Below are 19,334 nucleotides of genomic sequence, written 5' to 3' on the forward strand. Positions count from 1 at the left end.
GATGTGAGAGTTGGACCATAAAGAAGGCCGAGAGGCAAAGAATTGATGCTTTTGAACTGTGGTGTTGGAGAAGACTTTTGAGAGTCCCTTGAACAGAAATGAGATCAAGCCAGTCCATCCTCAAGGAAATCAGTCCTGAATATTCATTGGAAGGACTGATGCTGAAGTTAAAACTCCAATACTTCGGCCACCTGATGCCGAGAACTGACTCATTGGAAAAGACCCTGATGCTGGGAAAGATTAAAGGCAGAAGGAAAAGGGGGTAACAGAGCATGAGCTGGTTGGATGGCATCACTGACTTGATGGACATGAGTTTGAGCAAGTTCCTGGAGTTGGTGATGGACGGGAAGCCTGGTGTGCTGCAGTCCATAGGGTCACAAAGAGTCAGACATGACTGAGCCACTGAACTGACTCAACCACCTGCTGCTCATCCGCCCAGAAGGGCAAGTGTCCAGTTCCTTCTGGTTCAAGCCACTTCCCTGAGGGTTAGTTCCACAGTGCAGAAAAAGAAGTCCCTCTACTTGCCAAGTGATGAAGGTGCTATTTTTAACACTGCTTCCTCATTTTAACCCCTTATCGGTTCTTACTTTGGGTCAGGTTAAAGCAGAGGTTTGTTTGAATGAAGCCTGACGGATTCTGGGAAGCCCGGAATGCTGGAAGTCACTCTGAGAGATGCGGGAATAGAGGTGTACAGGGGTACCCTGGCTTCAAGATTCCTAGGCTCCTCCAGAACCGCCACTTTTACTGGGCCCAGAGCGGCTACACACTGGCCAGGGATCAAACACTTCGAGTGGCCCCAGACACAGCGGCCCCAGACCGCACATCCAAGAAGATGCTCTTGCCAGGCACGGGCGACCTCTGGCGTCCCATTTACGAAGCGCGGCGGCGAGTGCCCAGAAAGCGGCTCCGCGAGCCCAGATGGCCTGGCCAGGTACGCTGGGACCAAGGGAGGAGCTCAGTGAGGAGAGGGGCCCGCGGCCCGGCCCGGGGGCAGAGGGCGACCTCGCTGGAGCGGGGAAGGGCGGCGGGAAGGGGTGGGTGGGGGGACGCGGCGCGGCTGGGGACCGCACAGGTACGCGGGCGGGGGGCGGTGCTTGGGGATCCTGCGCACTGCGCGCGCCCCTCCCCCAGCGCGACTCCCGGCGCGGCCCCAGCCCCTGCCCGGCTCGAGCTGGAGGAGGAGCTGCAGCGGCCGCGGCTACTCCGGCAGGTCGGTGGCGCCAGGGGAAGCTGCCGACGGCGCGGGCTGCCGGTCCCAGCGTGCAGGAGGCGCGGGCGGCGCTTGGGCCATGGAGCCTGGTGACGCGGCGCTCCTCGGCTCGGGGCGGGCGGCCCGGGCGCTGCCACCGCGGCTGCTGCTGCTGCCGCTGCTGCTGGGTCGGGGGCTGCGCGGGGCGGCCGCGGCCTCCTCCTCTGGGGCGGCGGCTGAGGACAGCAGCGCCATGGAGGAGCTCGCCACGGAGAAAGAGGCAGAGGAGAGCCATCGGCAGGACAGCGTGAGCCTGCTCACCTTCATCCTGCTGCTCACGCTCACCATCCTCACCATCTGGCTCTTCAAGCACCGCCGGGTTCGCTTCCTGCACGAGACCGGGTTGGCCATGATCTACGGTGAGCACACCCCGCACCCTCACCCACCGTCCCCTACTCCCCTCGGGCGCCCGGGCTGCTGCGCTTCCGCCCCCCCCTTCCCCGCCCCGCGACGCCTTGTGCTCCCCCTTCACTTGCCGACGTGTTTCGTTTCTTTTCCGTTTCCCGCTGAGACGGTCTTGGCTCCCAAGGTCAACTGTCTGCATTTTCGGGCTCCCTATTACCATGAAAATGAATTCCACCTCATTTCGACGTTTCTTCCAGGGGAACCGGGAAAATGAAAGGCACCGGGATGGTCTGGTTCAGTCCAGTCGGTTCCGTTTCAGCCTCGCACCCCACCCCTCGCGCCCCCGCCCCCAGCCCCAGTTCAGCTTCACAGGATGTGTGTGCCGGGGCGGGAGGGGGTGACCTCCTAGGGATCTCTCCACCTCAGGAGGCAGGCCACCGTGAGGGTGGGTAAGGGCTTCCTCGACTTGGGTAGGGGCTGACGGGGCTTGGTGGATGCCACATAAACGGTCAACCTGGGTGGGCGCCCAGTTCTGACATCTGTGTTCCCGAATGTCTTGTGAATAAAGTCGGAGCTTGAAGCATTGTGAAAGGTGAGCGTGGTCCAAGACCTACGATGATGTACCGCCATGGCGGACCTAGTCGGGAAGATGGGCACGCCTCCCACTCTTGTGTCCAAGTGGGAAGTTATACCCACTTGCTTTCTTTAAGAGAAGGGGAGCTTTTGCCTTCCTCTGATTGTAACAAGGACGCTGCTTTGAAGATACATTTAAGGGTGTATGAAGAGGAAAAGTAGTGGTTTTAATTCTGGAGTCAGCCTTCTTTTGTTGTGAAAGATGGACTGTGCCATCATCCTTTCCTGAGTTTAATGGCACATGGTGTATTACATACACAAGGGTCAGCACAAATCTTGGCGTCACTGCGTGGATGTCAGCCGCAATCTGAATCATCCCTCTTCCCCTGCCATGCCACCGCCTCCACCCTCACACCTGCCCACCGTGACATGACTTCAAACGGGAACCAAGTATTCTCCTTTTGAATATAATGCAATGGAGTTAAGGCCCAGGTTGGCATCCTTATGTGAAATAGATGAGTCCACTTAATGACTGTTCCCAGTAGGAAACATTTGACTTCATCAGTTATACTGGAGGGATCTCTCCACTCAATTTCCATTCAGGGTTCTGTGATAGAGAGTGGAAAGTGAAAACGTTAATCTTTAATGTTACCCTTGGCCCTAGGCCTTACTCATGGTGCTTGATTGTTGACAGCCCTGGCTCATGGTCACCAAGGTTATGAAGTGCTCTCCTGGAGCCCTCTAGGTTTTAAAGAGACCTGGCCTAAACAGATCTTGAATTGAAGCAGGACCAGGTCTAAAACTGAGTTTGGTTATTGCAAATTACAGATGTGAACAGAAAACCTTGCCGTTCTTGGGCTTTGTGGTTTGTGTCAATCTGTGACAAATGACTGATGCCCAGGCTAAAGCAGGTAAGCTCGAAGGTTTCCTGAGCTGATAGCAGAGGGGGAGTTGAAACATGTCATTTCACGTGGTTGACTCTGAGCAAATGAGCATTGCCTTTAGCCATAAAAATATTTTTATTTTATAGCCCCTAGATCCAATTCATTAAAGTACAGTGTGAAATACTTTTAAAAGGTAGATTGGACAGGCTCATAAATATATGCTCCAAGTGCATGGAAAATGAGATTTAGAAATATATTTTCTGAGGAGTACTCCATGTTCTTAGGAGCTCAGTCACCTTTAGCTTAAGGCTTGAAAACAACAGTAGAATTTTCCTTTGCAGATATGTACTTTTTAAACTCATCTCAATCTTTTAGTCATTGGGATTGTGCTCCCAGTGTAGTGTTTCACTTTGTGTTATGGAAATCTGGTTTAATTGATGATGTTCAGAAAAGGCAACATCCTCTCATAGCATTCCCCATAATTTTCTTCTGTGTCTTTGGCTTTTAGTGTTACTTTGAAATGCGGTAAGAAATTTGTTTGTCAATGTGTGATGTCCTAGGTTCTGCCAAATATTAATATCTTGATGTGGATTGCCTGTAACTGAGAGAAAATATTTCTTTTTCTCTAAGAGATATTTAGTCTTCTGTTTTAAGTTCTGCCTCCGCCCTGCCCCAAGCCCCAAATCTGAATTCTGATGTCATTTGATTAGCTAACTATCCAATATATACTTAAGGGATAGGAATTTTGATACAAAAAAATTCAATATGAAAATCTTTGAATACTTAAGTGAATGCAGTACAGATTTCAGGACTTCTTTTTCTCAGTAGAAAGACATCAGATTTCATTTCTTGATATCAGTAGAGGAAGTGAGTGTCCTCTGAGTAATAAAGGGCAAAAAAATCTAAGGAAACATTTGTTAAGTATCTGCTGTGTACTGGGTGCCCAAGTTAATTTATGGAGATAACCAATTTAACTTTTAAATGTTGGTAGGTTTTCATGAGTGAAAGAGTTCAACTGTGAATTTCAAAACTTTTACCTTGAAATGAAAAAAATCTAATTCCTGGCCCTTTAAAAAATACTTAACTGGTACTTTGAGAGGAAGGGCTTTAATATTTAAAATAAATTGTGGTGTGTGTGTATATATATATATGTGTGTATATATATAAACAATGTATTAATATATAGTAATATATTAAAATAAATTGTGATAATATGTGTATTTGCTGGTATAGTCATAAAATATCTCTAGGAGGACATGCAATAGCCTAACACCATTGGTTTCCTTGTAGGGGAGGAACAAGGTAGGTGGAATGTAGGGGTGGGAGGGAAGACATCACTTTATATACTTTTGTGCTTTTTTTTTGAACTTTGGAAGTGGAATCACCTAATAGCACGTCCATGCTTCCATTCTGTGGCATTCTTGTGGCATTTTAAGATACTCCTCAAATCATCCAGTTTGATGCCCACTACTCCCTATTTAAATCAAATTGTTATTAATTTTCTGTGACTTTTCAGTTGTTGGCTGTACCCGTGGAACTTTCGGAGCCCGGGGTCTGGAATGGAGACATAACTGGGAAAGGGGGGAGGTTGTCCATCTTTTTCCTTTCTCCTTTTATCTCATTGTCACCAAAGAAGAGTTGATGTACTTTAGGAGTGGTGTGCACAGATAGATCCCAAAGGACCTAAGGACTGTAAGAGACACGCTGTGAATACTTAGCACTTCAATGGAAAGGAATTCCACCACCCACCAAGGGACAGTTAGAAGCACTCCTCCTCCCTAACCACTGGTCCAGGCAGCTAGCAGGGAAGGTGACCATAGACTTGACTCTCCAGGGACCTTGAAGGCAGCCCCGCTCCACCCCTGCCAGCCCTGTGATGACGGCTGCAGGGCAGCGGGTGAGGCACTCGCCTGGCACCAGTCTAACCTGTTTTGTCGGTGCAGGGAGCTTCCAGCTGTCTGGCTCTGTACATGATTAAGTGTCATCCTAAAGTTACCAAGCCCCTCGTGTCTGTGCAGCAAAAATAGCAAGTGTTTGAGGAGGGAAAGGCGGCATAAACAGACTGTGTCAGTTAATTGTGGTTCTCTCTCGTGTGTACAGTAGTTCCACTTTCCCCATAATGTTTTTGTGACAGCTGATACAGGTCCAAAATATCTAACTCCGTCATCCTAGCCTACCACCTGCTTCTCGCTTGCCCCTCCTCCACACCTATCAACTTTTCAAGTATGTGTTGCACAGAACCTTCAAGGTTCCATGGACCGTGGGCTCGTTGTTGTTTTGCTGGTGCTGGATTGCTAAGCACAGGCTGAGGGAGGGTTCATAGGCAAAGTCTGAAAGGGGAAATTATGGCTTTTTGCAGTAGCGTGAAATTAACATTTGAGCCTGTGAGCAAACATTTCAGAACCACCCTCTTCCTGGTTAATTGGGAGCCCTCCCTCTTTTTCAAGAGCCTTTCACTTTGGCCCTAGTTTGGGGAAGCTCTGTATAGTCTCAGTTTGGTACCAGATGCCCTGGGTTCAAATGCTGGCCCTCTTACTTGTAAAGCTGTGTAACACTGGGCAAGCTCTCTGAACCTTAGTTTCCTTTTTTCAAAAATGGAGACAGTGTCACTCACCTCACAGAATTTTTGTTATTGTGATATTGTAAAGGTCAAGTGTGGTGTGTCTGCTACTTACTTGGTAAATATTAGTTCTCCTTTTCAATTTAGACTTGTGATTCTTTGGTCAGCATTGCTACTTGGGTAGAGTCCTGCTGTAATTTTAAAAGGCATTAAGATAACAGTGGGAGTGATGAGAATTGTCATTTTCTTGGTAATCCATGGCTAATTCATTTCAATGTATGACAAAAACCACTGCAATGATGTAAAGTAATTAGCCTCCAACTAATAAAAATAAATGGGAAAAAATAATTTATTTATTTTTTAATTGAAGGAGAATTGCTTTGCAGAATTTTGTTGTTTTCTGTCAAGTATCAACATGAATCAGTCATAGGTATACATTGTAATTTTTTGTAGGCCATTTGTTAATAATTTGTTAATAATTTGCTAAGGTAGCTGTTCTACTCTTTTATCCAGCAGTCTCCATTCTTGGGCTTTATATTTCAGAAATAGTCACATTAGTGTGTTACATTATTATATAGATGGCGATATTCATTGTAGCAGGAACAAGTTGAAATACTCATTAAGAAGGAACTGGTTAAACTGGAGCACATTCCCACTAAGGAATATTGTACAGTTGGGAAAAAGGTGTTTTGAGGCAGCTCACTTAGTGTTGTGGAAAAAACAAGGCACAAAGCAGTAAGTATAGCATTTATTTTTTTAATGTCCTGTGATATAAATACATAAACATGATACATATACGTTTACATATGACATGTGTGCATCTCTGGAAAGAGGCACAAACTTTGACAGTGGGATCAGTTGTTGAGAGGGAGGAAAAGGAGATGTTACTTTTCCTTTTATACTCTTCTGAATGGCCTGAACTTTCTATAACATTGACCATTACTTCTACAATTGAAACATTTAAAAAATAAAGCAAACAACTTTTTTTATAGCAAAAAAGGCATTAGAAACAGATCAGTTATGTGGTTAGGTAGCATTTGTTACTTAAAAGTTATAAATGGAAGTAAAATGTGTCTTAAAGTTAGAAAAACGATATTTCCTGAAAGCATTTCTTTGAGCCTTTCTGGAATGATGTAATTAGAAATCACCATTTCACAACCCCCAAAGACTATTAACTTTGACAAGGATTTTCAGTGAATTCCAGAGCCATAGGTGAGAGGTTGTGGGGGAACATGGTACTTGTGTGGTGTTGAATATCACACCACAGATCACTTATCTATCACAAAGGAAAGAAGGTGCCTTTACATTAGAGAGGTCTGGCAGTCAGCATCTTATAACCAGGTCATCAAATTTATCCTTGGTCCTCATGGAACTGCCCAGTATTATGTGCCTGCTGTTGTGTTACAAGAGGAAGCAGACAGCTTTACCTGTGGTATTCATCCTTCAAATGCTTCATCTGAATCTAATGGAGGTCTTAGGGGCATCTTCCAGTTGATAGGAAATATAGGGGATAAGGAAATAAGTTATAAAATACCATGTGAAAACAGACATATCCAAAATATGGGACAATCTGTAAGACAGTTGTCCTGGTTTCTTCCAAAAGTCTGTCTATGTCAGGGGAAGCAGAAAGGAAGGATAAGTGACTGAATTGTGTCCTCTCAAAAATTCATATGTTGAAGTCCCATTCCCCAGTGTGATGGTCTTTGGAGGTGGAGTCTTTGGGAGTAAATTAGATTTAGAAGGGGTCATGAGGGTGGAGTCTCCATGATGGGATCGGTGCCCTTATAAGAAGAGGAGACCAGATTCTCTCACTCTTCTACCATGTGAGGATAAACCATCTGTTACTCTCATTAAACTCTTTGTGACACTGTGAAACTCTAACAGAAGATTTCATGAAATGGTTAGGCTTACATGACTTGAGAATCAGTAACTTCCTTTTCATTTCAGTGTTTTGGTTTGATTTTCAGGTTCACATGTCTTTTGAAAAACTGCCTCTGTTCCACTTAGAAGGGCGTATATGTTAGGAGACTTTTCTCTTTGGGTTAAAGCTTGCTCCCTCTCTTTTAATCAATGTAGATATCTGTATTAGGGTAATGCTAGCTGTTTTAATAGACAAACCCCAAATTTCCATGGCCTAACTTGAGAAAAACTTCATTTTTTCTCATGTAATGGGCCAGTGCAGGGATCTGGCAGGTGGCTCTCCATATAGTGGTGATTCAGGGACCAGGTGCCTTCCATTTTGTGGCTTATCTGTCCCTTGGGCCATTGGAATCCTCGCCCTCCAGCCCATGAAGGAAAGAAGGAAAAGAAGATCATAAGGGGAAGACTTACATACTAAACCTGGAAGTGGTGCACATTGCTTTGCTGCTTCTGTTGGACAGAATTTGGTCACGAGGCCACATTGAACTGGAAGGGAGGCAGGAAGATGTAGTCTAGTTGGAGTAAGAGGAATAGGTTTGGAAAGCAGTTAGCCAATCTCTGCTGAAGTATTTGATTAATACTTTGTCATACATAATCCAGAAAAGAAACATAGTAGGATTTGCATGCATTTTTGTTGTTGGTTGTTGATAAAGTAAGTTTTCAAGTGATCCAGTTTGAATAGGGCGTTCATCTCGAGTTTATGAAGTTGCTTCAATGAACCTATCAGCATCACCTGGAGAGCTTGTTAAAAATGGCAGGTCTGGCCCCAGACTGATTGAGAATGTCTCAGTGAGGCCCAGAAATCTGTGATTCAGTGCATTACCAGGGATTTTAAATACTGAAATTTAAAATTAAAATACTGAAATTTAAATACTGAAATTTGAAACTCACTGCTACAGAATATTTGTTTTGATCCTTTAAATACATCCACTACACTGCTTGTAATTAAATAAATGTGGTAAAAAGTAGCAGCTGTTTATTGAGTACTTACTATCATGGTCAAGCACCATATTATTTTGCATAGTTTAAGCCATATAACCTTCACAGAAAATGTAATGAAGACTGTATTATTGGTCCCATTTTGCCAGATGAATAAATTGAAAGTTAGGTTTAGTATCTCATTTATTTAGGGTCACACATTTGAGATTGGTAAATGGGGATCTATTGAAGGATGGGATCAATAGGTTGAGGATGTATTTGGCCAGGATAGAGGGGAACCTGAATTCTGCCCTGATCACCTGCTTCCAGGAGGTCTTTGAGGGAAATTCATGCCCAGAGTATAAAACAAAGCAAAGTGACCCTTTATTATTAGCTGGGGCTTTGGCTCCAAATTCCGGTATACAGCTGCAAGGGGTGAGGTTGGCCAGTTTAGAAGAATCCCTTTTCCTATGCTAGATTGGCCTTGGGCCCTTGAATCCAAGCAAAGCCAAGATATCTGCTCATTTGTATTCCAAAGGCCACATTCCAGGTGTTATTCCCTTGCTATGCATTATGGACTGAATGTCCGTGCCCCTCAAAAATCTTATGTTGAAATCCTAACTCCCAGGGTGATGATGGTAATGGGACATTTGGCCTTTAGGAAGTAATTAGGTCGAAGGTGGAGCCCCTCATGAATGGGATTGGTGCCCTTAAAAAGAGGCCCCAGAGAACTGTCCATCCTGTGAGGGTACAACAGAAGTTGGCAGTGTGCAACCTGGAAGAGGACTCTCACCAGGACCGGAACATGCCAGTACCCTGATTTTGGATTTCTAGCCTCCAGGACTGGAAGAGAGAAATTTCACTGGTTTATAGGCTGCATAGCCTGTGGTACTTTGTTACGGCAGCCTGAAGTAAGACAGTATGACAGAAGGCTGCCAGTGTTACCGGGGAAAATAGTCAAACAATGATCAGAGTGGCTGCTCTAGGCCTTCTCAGGTGGGAGTAGTTGCCTAAAAGTATTCTCATTTCTACACATCACTATCACAGAGGTGGGGAGGCAAATTGAGCTGGGTCTGTCACACTCTTGGGTCTCTCTGCTCTTACTGTGCTAGTTGTCACAGGCATATCAGTCTCCTGGAGTGAGTTTCCAAAATACATTAGAAAGAAACCCAGTGCAGGCTGGAGTGTCTTTTGTTTGCTGCTGTCTCTGTCCCTAGAACAGTCATAACACATAGTAGGTACTATGGCAACATTTATTTAATGGATTCTACCTTGTCTAACAAAAAGATGCTGTAACACCGCTTAGCACTAAAGATCCTTCAAGTTCTTGTGCCTCAGATTTACACTGAGAAGGAAGCTTTTCTGAAAACATCTGCTTGAATCACAGAGAACTGTTTAAGGAAGGAGAATGAAGGAATAGGTGAATAGATGTTTGCAGAAAATTGTATATTTAACTGATAAGCCACATGGTGTTTTTTTTTCTTTTTTCTTGTGGTAAAATATGTATAACATAAAGTTTGTCATTTTAATTATTTTAGTTGTATAATTCACTAACATTTGTAACATTACAAAATTGTGTGGCTATCACCACTATTTCCAAAATGTTTTCATTTCCCCAAACAGAAACCTTGTACTCATTAAGCAATAATGCCCCATTCCACCCTCCTCCTAACCTCTGATAACCTTTAATCTAGTTTCTGTTTCCATGAATTTGCCTATTCTAGAGATTTCATATAAGTGGAATCATACAATATTTGATCTGATTTTTTTCACTTAGAACAATAATTTCAAGGTTCATCCATGTTGTAGTAGGTGTATGAACTTCATTCCTTTCTGTGGCTGATTAGTATCCCATTGTATATATACACTATATTTTGTTTATTCATTCATCAGTTCAGGGACACTTGGGTTGTTTCTACCTTTTGGCAACCGGTGGTATAATGCTGCTATGAACATTTGTATACATGTATCTGTTTGAGTCCCTATTTTCAATTCTTTTGAGTATATACCTATAAGTAGAATTGCTGTGTCATAAGGTAATTATATGGGTAACTTTTTGAGGAACTATCAAACTGTTTTCCAAAGTGGCTGCAATATTTTACACTTCCACTACAGTGCACAGGGGTTCCAATATCACTGCATCCTCTCCAATACTTTTTTTTTAAATAGTCACCCTAGGGACTTCCTTGATGGTCCAGTGGCTGAGACTCTGCACTCTCAATGCAGGGGCCTGGGTTTGATCCCTGGTCAGGAAGCTAGATCTCACATGCCGCAACTAAGACCTGGTGCAGCCAAAAAAAAAAAAAAAAAAAGACAGTCACCCTAGTCATTGTGAGGTGTTAGTTTGTTATGGGTTTGATTTACACTTCCCTAAAGGCTAGAGAGGAGAAGACAATGGCAACCCACTCCAGTACTCTTGCCTGGAAACTCCCATGGACTGAGGAGCCTGGTGGGCTGCAGTCCATGGGGTAGCGAAGAGTCGGACATGACTGAGCAACTTCACTTTCACTTTTCACTTTCATGCATTGCAGAACGAAATGGCAACCCACTCCAGTGTTCTTGCCTGGAGAATCCCAGGTACTGCGGAGCCTGGTGGGCTGCCGTCTATGGGATCGCACAGAGTCGGACATGACTGAAGTAACTTAGCCGCAGCAGCAGTAGCAAGGGCTAGAGATGTTGAGCATTTCACATGCTCATTGGCTATTTGTATATCTATTTGGAGAAGTTTTCATTCACACCTCTGCCTGTTTTAAAAATTGTTTTTTGTTGTTGGGTTGTAGGAGCTCTTTGTATATTCTGGATATTATTCTCTTATCAGATGTGGTTTGCAAATGTTTTCTTCTATCCAGTGGGTTGCCTTTTCACTCTGTGGTAGTGTCCTTTGATGTGCAGGGTTTTAATTTTGATGAAGTTCAGTTTATATATATTTTTTCTTTTGTTGCTTATGCTTTGGTATCATATCCAAGAAGACATCATTGCCAAATCTAATGCTATAAAGCTTTCCTCCTATATTTCCTTCCAAGAGTTTTATAGTTTTAGTATTTATTTATTTATTTGCCTGAGCTGCACAGCTTGTAGCATCTTAGTTCCCTGACCAGGGATCAAACCCAGCCCTGGCAGTGACAGATATGACTCCTAACCATTGGACTTCTAGGGAATTCCCAGTTTTAGCTTTTAAGTTTAGACTGTTGATCTGTTTTGAGTTAATTTTTGTATATGATTTTTAAAAATTTACTTTTTGGATTGTTCATTATTAGCATATAGAAGTAGGACTGAAGTTTTTTTGGGGGGGGGTATTGATTTTATACCCTGTTCAGTTCAGTTCAGTCACTCAGTCATGTCCGACTCTTTGCAACCCCATGAATTGCAGCACGCCAGGCCTCCCTGTCCATCACCAACTCCCGGAGTTTACTCAAACTCATGTCCATCAAGTCGGTGATGCCATCCAGCCATCTCAACCTCTGTTGTCCCCTTCTCCTCCTGCCCCCAATCCCTCCCAGCATCAGGGTCTTTTCCAATGAGTCAACTCTTTGCATGAGATGGCCAAAGTATTGGGGTTTCAGCTTCAGCATCAGTCTTTCCAATGAGCACCCAGGACTGATCTCTTTTAGGATGGATTGGTTGAATCTCCTTGCAGTCCAAGGGACTCTCAAGAGTCTTGTCCAACACCACAGCTCAAATTTGTTTTATCATCTCTAACAGGTTTTTTTTTTTTTTTGGTGTGTATTCTTTAGGGTTTTATATGCAAGGGAAAAAGATGTAATAGGTGGAGTATGAAAGAGTCTAGATGTGGGCTTCTAAAGGGGTGGGGTTTCACAGAACAAGCTTCTTGCAGCAAGTAAATGCAACAATGAATGCACAGTGTTTCTGCCTAGCAAAGCTTGTTCAAGTCTCAGATATTTTTTTTTTTTTAAATAAGGACTGATTAGGTACTCTTACCAACATTTCTGGTTCCCAGAAGAAAGCAGGTGTGCTGTATGGATTACATTTGTAGAAACTATCTAGCCATATTCAGTATTCCAGGCACATGAAACAACCGTATCAATTAGTAGCATGGGGGATATTTTACAGGTCAAATTCTCAGGAACTATTGTATGGGTCAGTCATACAAGCAGGCCTCCTAGAGATAGCAACATCGGGCCTATTATATTAATGTATTCCTGAAGGGTTGTATCATCTGACTGTTAGCTTTTTGTGCTCCTGAGGCTTCTTCGATTTCATGACACTTTTATTTTAAAAAATCATCTCTTTTTTAGATTTATTAATTTTATTTAAAAATTATCATGAGTAATATTGACTTTCTATGTACAGTTTTATGAATTTTATAACATGTATAGATATGTGTAACCACCACCACCACAGTTGAGGTGAATATGAATTCCTTCACCCTAAAAAACTCATGCTTCCACACTGCCCTGACAGTCACTGACCTGTTCTTCATCACTATTGTTTTGTCTTTCAAATATCAACATAAATGGAGTCCTTCAGTATGTAACCTTTTGGGATTATTTTTTTCACTCACCATAAGGCCTTTGAGATTTAGCCATGTCATTGCAAGTATCTATAATTAGTTCCTTTTTATTGCTGAGTTGAATTTCATTTTATGGATATACCATAGTTTGTTTGTAAGTTGAAGGACATTTAGATTGTTTCCAGTCTTTTTTTTTGTGATTACGAATAGAGCTACTATGAACATTACTGGCTCTCCTGGTGTCTCATTGGTAAAGAATCTGCCTGCAATGCAGGAGATGTGGGTTTAATCCCTCCATGGGGAAGATTCTCTGGAGGAGGAAATGGCAACCCATGCCAGTATTCTTGCCTGGGAAATCCCAGGGACAGAGGAGCTTGGTGGGCTACAGTCTATACAGTCCATACACTCTGTGGGGTTGCAAAGAGTCAGACATGACTGAGCTACTGAGCACGCATGAACTATGAACACTAGCATACAGGGTTTTGTGTGAATGTAAGTTTCCATTTTTCTATGATAAATACCCAGGATTGGATTGATGGGTCATAGGGTAAGCATGTGTTTAGCTTTATAAAAAAATTGCCAAACTGTTTTCTAGAGTAGTTGTACATTCCAACCAGCAATATATGTGTTCTAGTTGCTCCACATTCTCTTCAGCACTTAGTATTGTTAGTATGTTTAATTTTACCCATTCTAATAGATGTGTAGTGATATCTCATTGTGGTTTTAATTTGCGTTTTCCTGATGCTTAACATCTTTTCTTGTACTTATTTGTCATTTTTCACATATTCTTTTTGGTGAAGTGACTATTCAAGTGTTTTGCTCATTTTCTAATTCTATTGTTTTCTTTGAATTGTGAGTTCTTTTTATATTCTGGAATCAAGACCTTTGTTAGATATGTAATATGAAAATGTTCTCTTCTAGTTTGTAGCTTTTTTTCATCTTACAGTGTCTTTTGCAGAGCAAATGTTTTCAATTTTGATGCAAGCCAGTTTATCAAATTTTCCTTTTTCATTAACTGTGCTTTTGGTGTCATGCCTAAAAATTTTTTCTTTAACCCCAGGTCAAGAGGGTTTTGTTTTCTTCTAAAAGCTTTATGGTTTTGCACTTTGTACATTTAGATCTGTGACTTATTTGAAGTTATTTTTTGACTAAGGTAAGTTTTGACATAAGGTAAGTTTAGGTTGAGATTCATTTTTTTGCATATGGATGTTTCATTGTTGAAAAGGTGATCTTTTCTTCATCGAATTACTTCTGCAACTTCTTCCAAAATCAATTCCATATATATATATATATTATATACATACATATATATATATTATATACATACATACATATATATATATATTATATACATACATATATATATATATTATATACATACATACATATATATATATATTATATACATACATATATATATATATAGTCGTGCCACAAAGCTTATGGGATCTTGCTTCCTCAACCAGGGATTGAACCCTGGGCCCTGGACAGTGAAAGCACACAGTCTGTTTTTTTTTTTTCATTTATTTTTATTAGTTGGAGGCTAATTACTTTACAATATTGTAGTGGTTTTTGTCATACATTGACATGAATTAGCCATGGATTTACATGTATTCCCCATCCCGATCCCCCGTCCCACCTCCCTCTCGACCTGATCCCTTTGGCTCTTCCCAGTGCACCAGGTCCGAGCATTTGTCTCATGCATCCAACCTGGGCTGGTGATCTGTTTCACCCTAGATAATATACATGTTTTGATGCTGTTCTCTTGAAACATCCCACCCTTGCCTTCTCCCACAGAGTCCAAAAGTCTGTTCTATACATCTGTGTCTCTTTTTCTGTTTTGCATATAGGGTTATTGTTACCATCTTTCTAAAATCCATATATATGTGTTAGTATACTGTAATGGTCTTTATCTTTCTGGCTTACTTCACTCTGTATAATGGGCTCCAGTTTCATCCATCTCATTAGAACTGATTCAAATGAATTCTTTTTAATGGCTGAGTAATATTCCATGGTGTATATGTACCACCGCTTCCTTATCCATTCGTCTGCTGATGGGCATCTAGGTTGCTTCCATGTCCTGGCTATTATAAACAGAAAGCACACAGTCTTAACCACTGAATAGCCAGGGAATTCCCTCAACTGCCCATATTTGTGTGGATGTATTTCTGGACTTCTTCTTGTGTTCCACTGATCTCTATATCTAGCTTTTTGCCAGTATCATACTATCTTGCTTGCTGCAGCTTTGTAGTGCATCTTAAAATTGGGTAGTGTGAGTCCTCCATCTTTATTCTTTTACAGAATTGTTTTGGCTGTTTTATTTCAAGTCTTCTGTATTAATTATTTTCTATATAGTTCTATCAATTATTCACCACAACTTTAGGGCACTTTTATCATGCCCCCCAAAAACCCCTGTATTCATAATCCTTTCAAATTATTCTTTCTCCTCATAGGCAAATGCTGATTTCTTCTGAATACCTGAGAGAGAGACCCCTGTGGATCTCCAGGATTCTCTCTGTGTTTGGGTCTCCTTTCTGGTACTCAGTCATGTGAACTTTAGCTGCCTTTGTATCCATAATCCCAGCTTTGTCAGTTTCAGGAGTTAGCTAGACATGTCTCTGTTTCCCTTCCTTGTTTTATGGCTTGGAAACTCTCTTAAGGCAATAACCTGGAGTAGTCAAGGACTTACCTTATTACCCGCCCCCATCTCTCAATTACCTCTTCATTGCCTCCTGTTCAGTGTCTTGAAAACCATTATCTCATGTATTTATGTTTGTTTTCGTTTCAGGCATGAAGCTAATTCCAGTCCCTCTTTCTCTGTCTTGTCTCGGAGTGGATGCCTTAATTCCATAAAGGAGTTTTGGTCTTTTTTTTTTGGTCATTGTAACCCCCATACACACTCTTTTTATGTTACTTATATTGAAATCTGAACTTCATGTGTGTATCTGTGTTTTTATACAGCTATGCATTTTTTATTTGAGGATAATTGCTTTACAGTATTGTGTTGGTTTCTGCCATACCTCAACAGCTATGCATTTTTATATACACATGAACACACATTTAAAACAAGCCTACTATGGATGATCTTATTCTAGTCTAGGATTCTGTTGGCTATTGTACATTTTTATTGCTGAGAGAACCAGGGAAAGAAACAATTGCATTCATTAACAGAGTAGGCTATGAATGAGCTGGAGTGATTCTCTTCAGTGGTATGAATGAGAAAATTGTCTCTTTTCAATGGCAGTGTTGTGTAGAGTGTTTATGATGGCACTGGAGAGAGACACAGACAAGACGGTAATACTGCAGTGTCACCTGAAAAAAAAATGCATGACATGAAGGTTGTGAGTTTTATATGGGGACCTGAGCCTGGGAGATAGCCTCTCAGATAGTTCTGAGGAACTTCTGCTAAGAGGTGATGGAGAAGCCAGAATATGTATGAACTGGTGGCAACTGTAGTGGCTAATGGTTTGATCTTTGTAGAACTGGAATGACAGGCAGTATTTTTTCTTTACAGTAGTGATTTTTATTCATTGTGGGGATATTTGGTAAAGGGTAGTGCTCTGATGTGGCAGATAAAGTCTCAATCCCAGTCCAGTCAGAAAAAAAGAAGCAAGTAGTTCAGTAGGAGACAGTTGTGAAACAGGTGTTGGAAAAGCTGAGAAGCCAACCAGGGTGCTTTGAAGTGACCTAGAGATAAAGCAACAGCAGGAAGCCACTGTCACCCCTGGGGTGGACATAGGGAGAAGGTGGTGTTACCAGAGTCCTGGAGTGAGGTTGCTTGAGATACCCTCACCTCTTTCCTCTCACCCTCTTGTCTCTCACTGGTGCCACCCATTGGATGAATTTAACTGGAAGCCACTTGGAAGGGGGCCTGGAAATGTAGATTACAGGAGTTCCTCCTTGTTTCCTGTCCCCTGGAACATGTAGCAGAACAACAAAGGGTAGAAAATGGATCTGAGGTCACATAAGACCAGGACTGGTGTGAAGATCCTTCCTCAGATTGAATGTCCATTCTGAAATACAATATTTCTAATACCTAGCTGTGGTCCAGAAGGGAGGAGTAAAGCTGCATGGTCAAGAGTCCAAAGAGCCAATATTCCTGTCAGCAGTCTGGGGGAAAGGAAGCTAGGTGTTAAGGTAAAAGCGGGATTTGCTATGATAATATATGCCTAAAGAATGGGATGAGGTAGTTATGATAAATATTTGTTCACAGTTGAAACATTTAAGTTTCTGCATGAACAGACCCCACATCAGCTATTTTGTAAGCTTATCTACTGATGCTGTTTGATTGAGTTATTATACATTATTTAAGGAGAGGAAGTGATGGTAGATATGAGGAGAGAAGGAAGGACCCTTATGGTTTTTATTCATTTTTTATTTGGCTTTGCTGTGTTGCTTGTGGGATCTTAGTTCCCCAACCAGGGATTGAACCCAGGCCATGACAGTGAAACCTCTGAGTCCTGACCACTGGACCAACAGGGTATTCCTGGAAGGACCCTTTTTGTAGTGTAACTAACATTATAATTTAATGTATATATTATTAATCTTTATAAGCAAAATGGTAGATATTTCTGTAACAGTGTCTTTTTGTTTTTTAATCACCCTAGCATCTCTAAGCCCTTTATTGATGAGTTCAGCCAGGGAAACTGTGCCTGTGGGGGGTACTAATCTCTGAGTCCATGTTTTAGAGTGATGTCTCTTTAATTTCTACAATTCAGTTAACTAGGAACAGTCCTAGTTACAGTTGGGTTTCTGTAAAAGAGGGCATCTCCAGGGGAGTGAGTCAGTTAAGCACCTGCTGTATTCTCAGTCTCCCCCACTGGTATGGAGGGCCTGCTTAGGCCCCGCAAATGACACAAGGTCAATGATACAGGCTTGAGTTTAGTCTACCTCAAAAGGCCAAATGGACATCAAGCATTTTGTGTGTTACAGGAACATATAAGTTGGTGAAAACAAGTTTTTTTTTTTTTTGGCCTTACCACACGGCTTGTAGGAATGTTAGTTCCCTGACCAGGGATTGAAGCCACACCCTTGGCAGTAAAAGAACAGAGTCCTAACCACTGGACTGCCAGAGGATTCCCAACAATTGAAATTATTGTAACCCAGGCAGGTATATCAGTTATTTCAAGCTGATCAGAATCCTTAATTAAATATCAACACTTTAGGAATGTTCAGTCTTTCGATTATTTGTTGGATTAGCAAAATGTCCAGTGAATTGTTAGTACATTGTAATTTGCTTGACACAGTCTTTCAGTGTTTCAAATGTCTAGACTTTGTGGGAAAAGACTGCATGTAAAGTATAAGTACACTTGAAAAGCTAATGAATAGCCTTCTGATTTCCGTTTAGAGGTGTGCACTGTAGAGTTCCCATCCTTAAAACAAGAAAAAAGCTAGACAAATTGCAAATTCATGATTTTTCTTGAACCCAACAGAACACTGAGGTTTCTGGGCATACTACTAACCCCAAATCAGAAGACACAGGTGCCACTGTAGGGGTAAATAGCACAGGAATGTTAGCTTACCTGAGATAGACACTGCTGAATGTCATATAAGCCAGTAAGATCAAATTGTTAATGAATTGCCAAAGGTTGGGGGCCATAGGTTTAGAAGGTTCTCACCCTCTTGCAGACTTTTCCTTCAGGGTCCCCATCAGGTCCTCACAGGGAAGATCAGGAAGATTCCTGAGAAAGTGTCTCCTGCATGCTGGCTAGGATAGTGGAACAACAGCCACTGCCCAAATCTGCCCAGATGTATCTCCTCATCTCCCAAAGGAACAAAAGTTTTCATTTGCAGGAAGAAAGGGAACAAAAACAGGTAGAAACCCATTGTGCCTGGGAAAGGAGAGCAGGAAAAACAATGAAGCTATACTACAGCTCTAGGAGTTGGTGATGGACAGGGAAGCCTGGTGTGCTGCAGTCAATGGGGTCACAAAGAGTTGGACATGACTGAGTGACTGAACTGAATTGAACTCTTAGGGTAGGAAGAGAATATCATATTTCTGAGCCCAGAATTTTGCTTTGGACGAGGATCACATGCTTATGAAGGCCACAGCCCCAAGACCCAGGGCCACAGTACCGATCTAATATTGAGAACTGATCAAAATAGAAGAGACTGCCCCCATTTCCTACCTCCCTGCTACCAAGCCAACAAGCATCAAGTAAAGATAGCAATAGAACTGATAAAATGGAATCATAAAACATATTCAGTAAAGCCTAGAGAAAGCAGAGAGGAGGCTAATTACTTTACAATATTGTAGTGGTTTTTGCCATACATTTACATGAATCAGCCTTGGATTTACATGTATTCCCCGTCCCAATCCCCTCTCCCACCTCCCTCCCCACCTCATCCCTCTGGTTCTTCCCAGTGCACCAGCCCCGAGCACTTGTCTCATGCATCCAACCTGGGCTGGTGATC

The 19,334-nt window shown here is 42.2% G+C and overlaps 1 protein-coding gene across 5 annotated transcripts in view; it reads left to right on the top strand.

The window, feature by feature from the left end:
• The first annotated feature begins 914 nt into the window (after window positions 1-914).
• SLC9A7 (solute carrier family 9 member A7) overlaps window positions 915-19,334 on the top strand; it is a 161,334-nt gene continuing 142,914 nt past the window's right edge. For 4 of the 5 annotated variants that reach the window (XR_011485732.1, XM_070461827.1, XM_070461824.1 and 1 more), the window contains exons 1-2: window positions 915-931; window positions 1,211-1,608. Coding sequence is in view for 4 of the 5 variants with exons in the window: in XM_070461827.1 (XP_070317928.1) it covers window positions 1,290-1,608 (319 nt within the window). In the remaining variant the exon portion in view is untranslated. Of the gene's footprint in view, window positions 932-1,085; window positions 1,609-19,334 lie in introns of those variants that run through there. The other variant, XM_070461826.1, reaches the window with a different exon arrangement.

This window comes from Odocoileus virginianus, chromosome X (genome assembly GCF_023699985.2).
Source record: "Odocoileus virginianus isolate 20LAN1187 ecotype Illinois chromosome X, Ovbor_1.2, whole genome shotgun sequence".
Classification (NCBI taxonomy): Eukaryota; Metazoa; Chordata; class Mammalia; order Artiodactyla; family Cervidae; genus Odocoileus; species Odocoileus virginianus.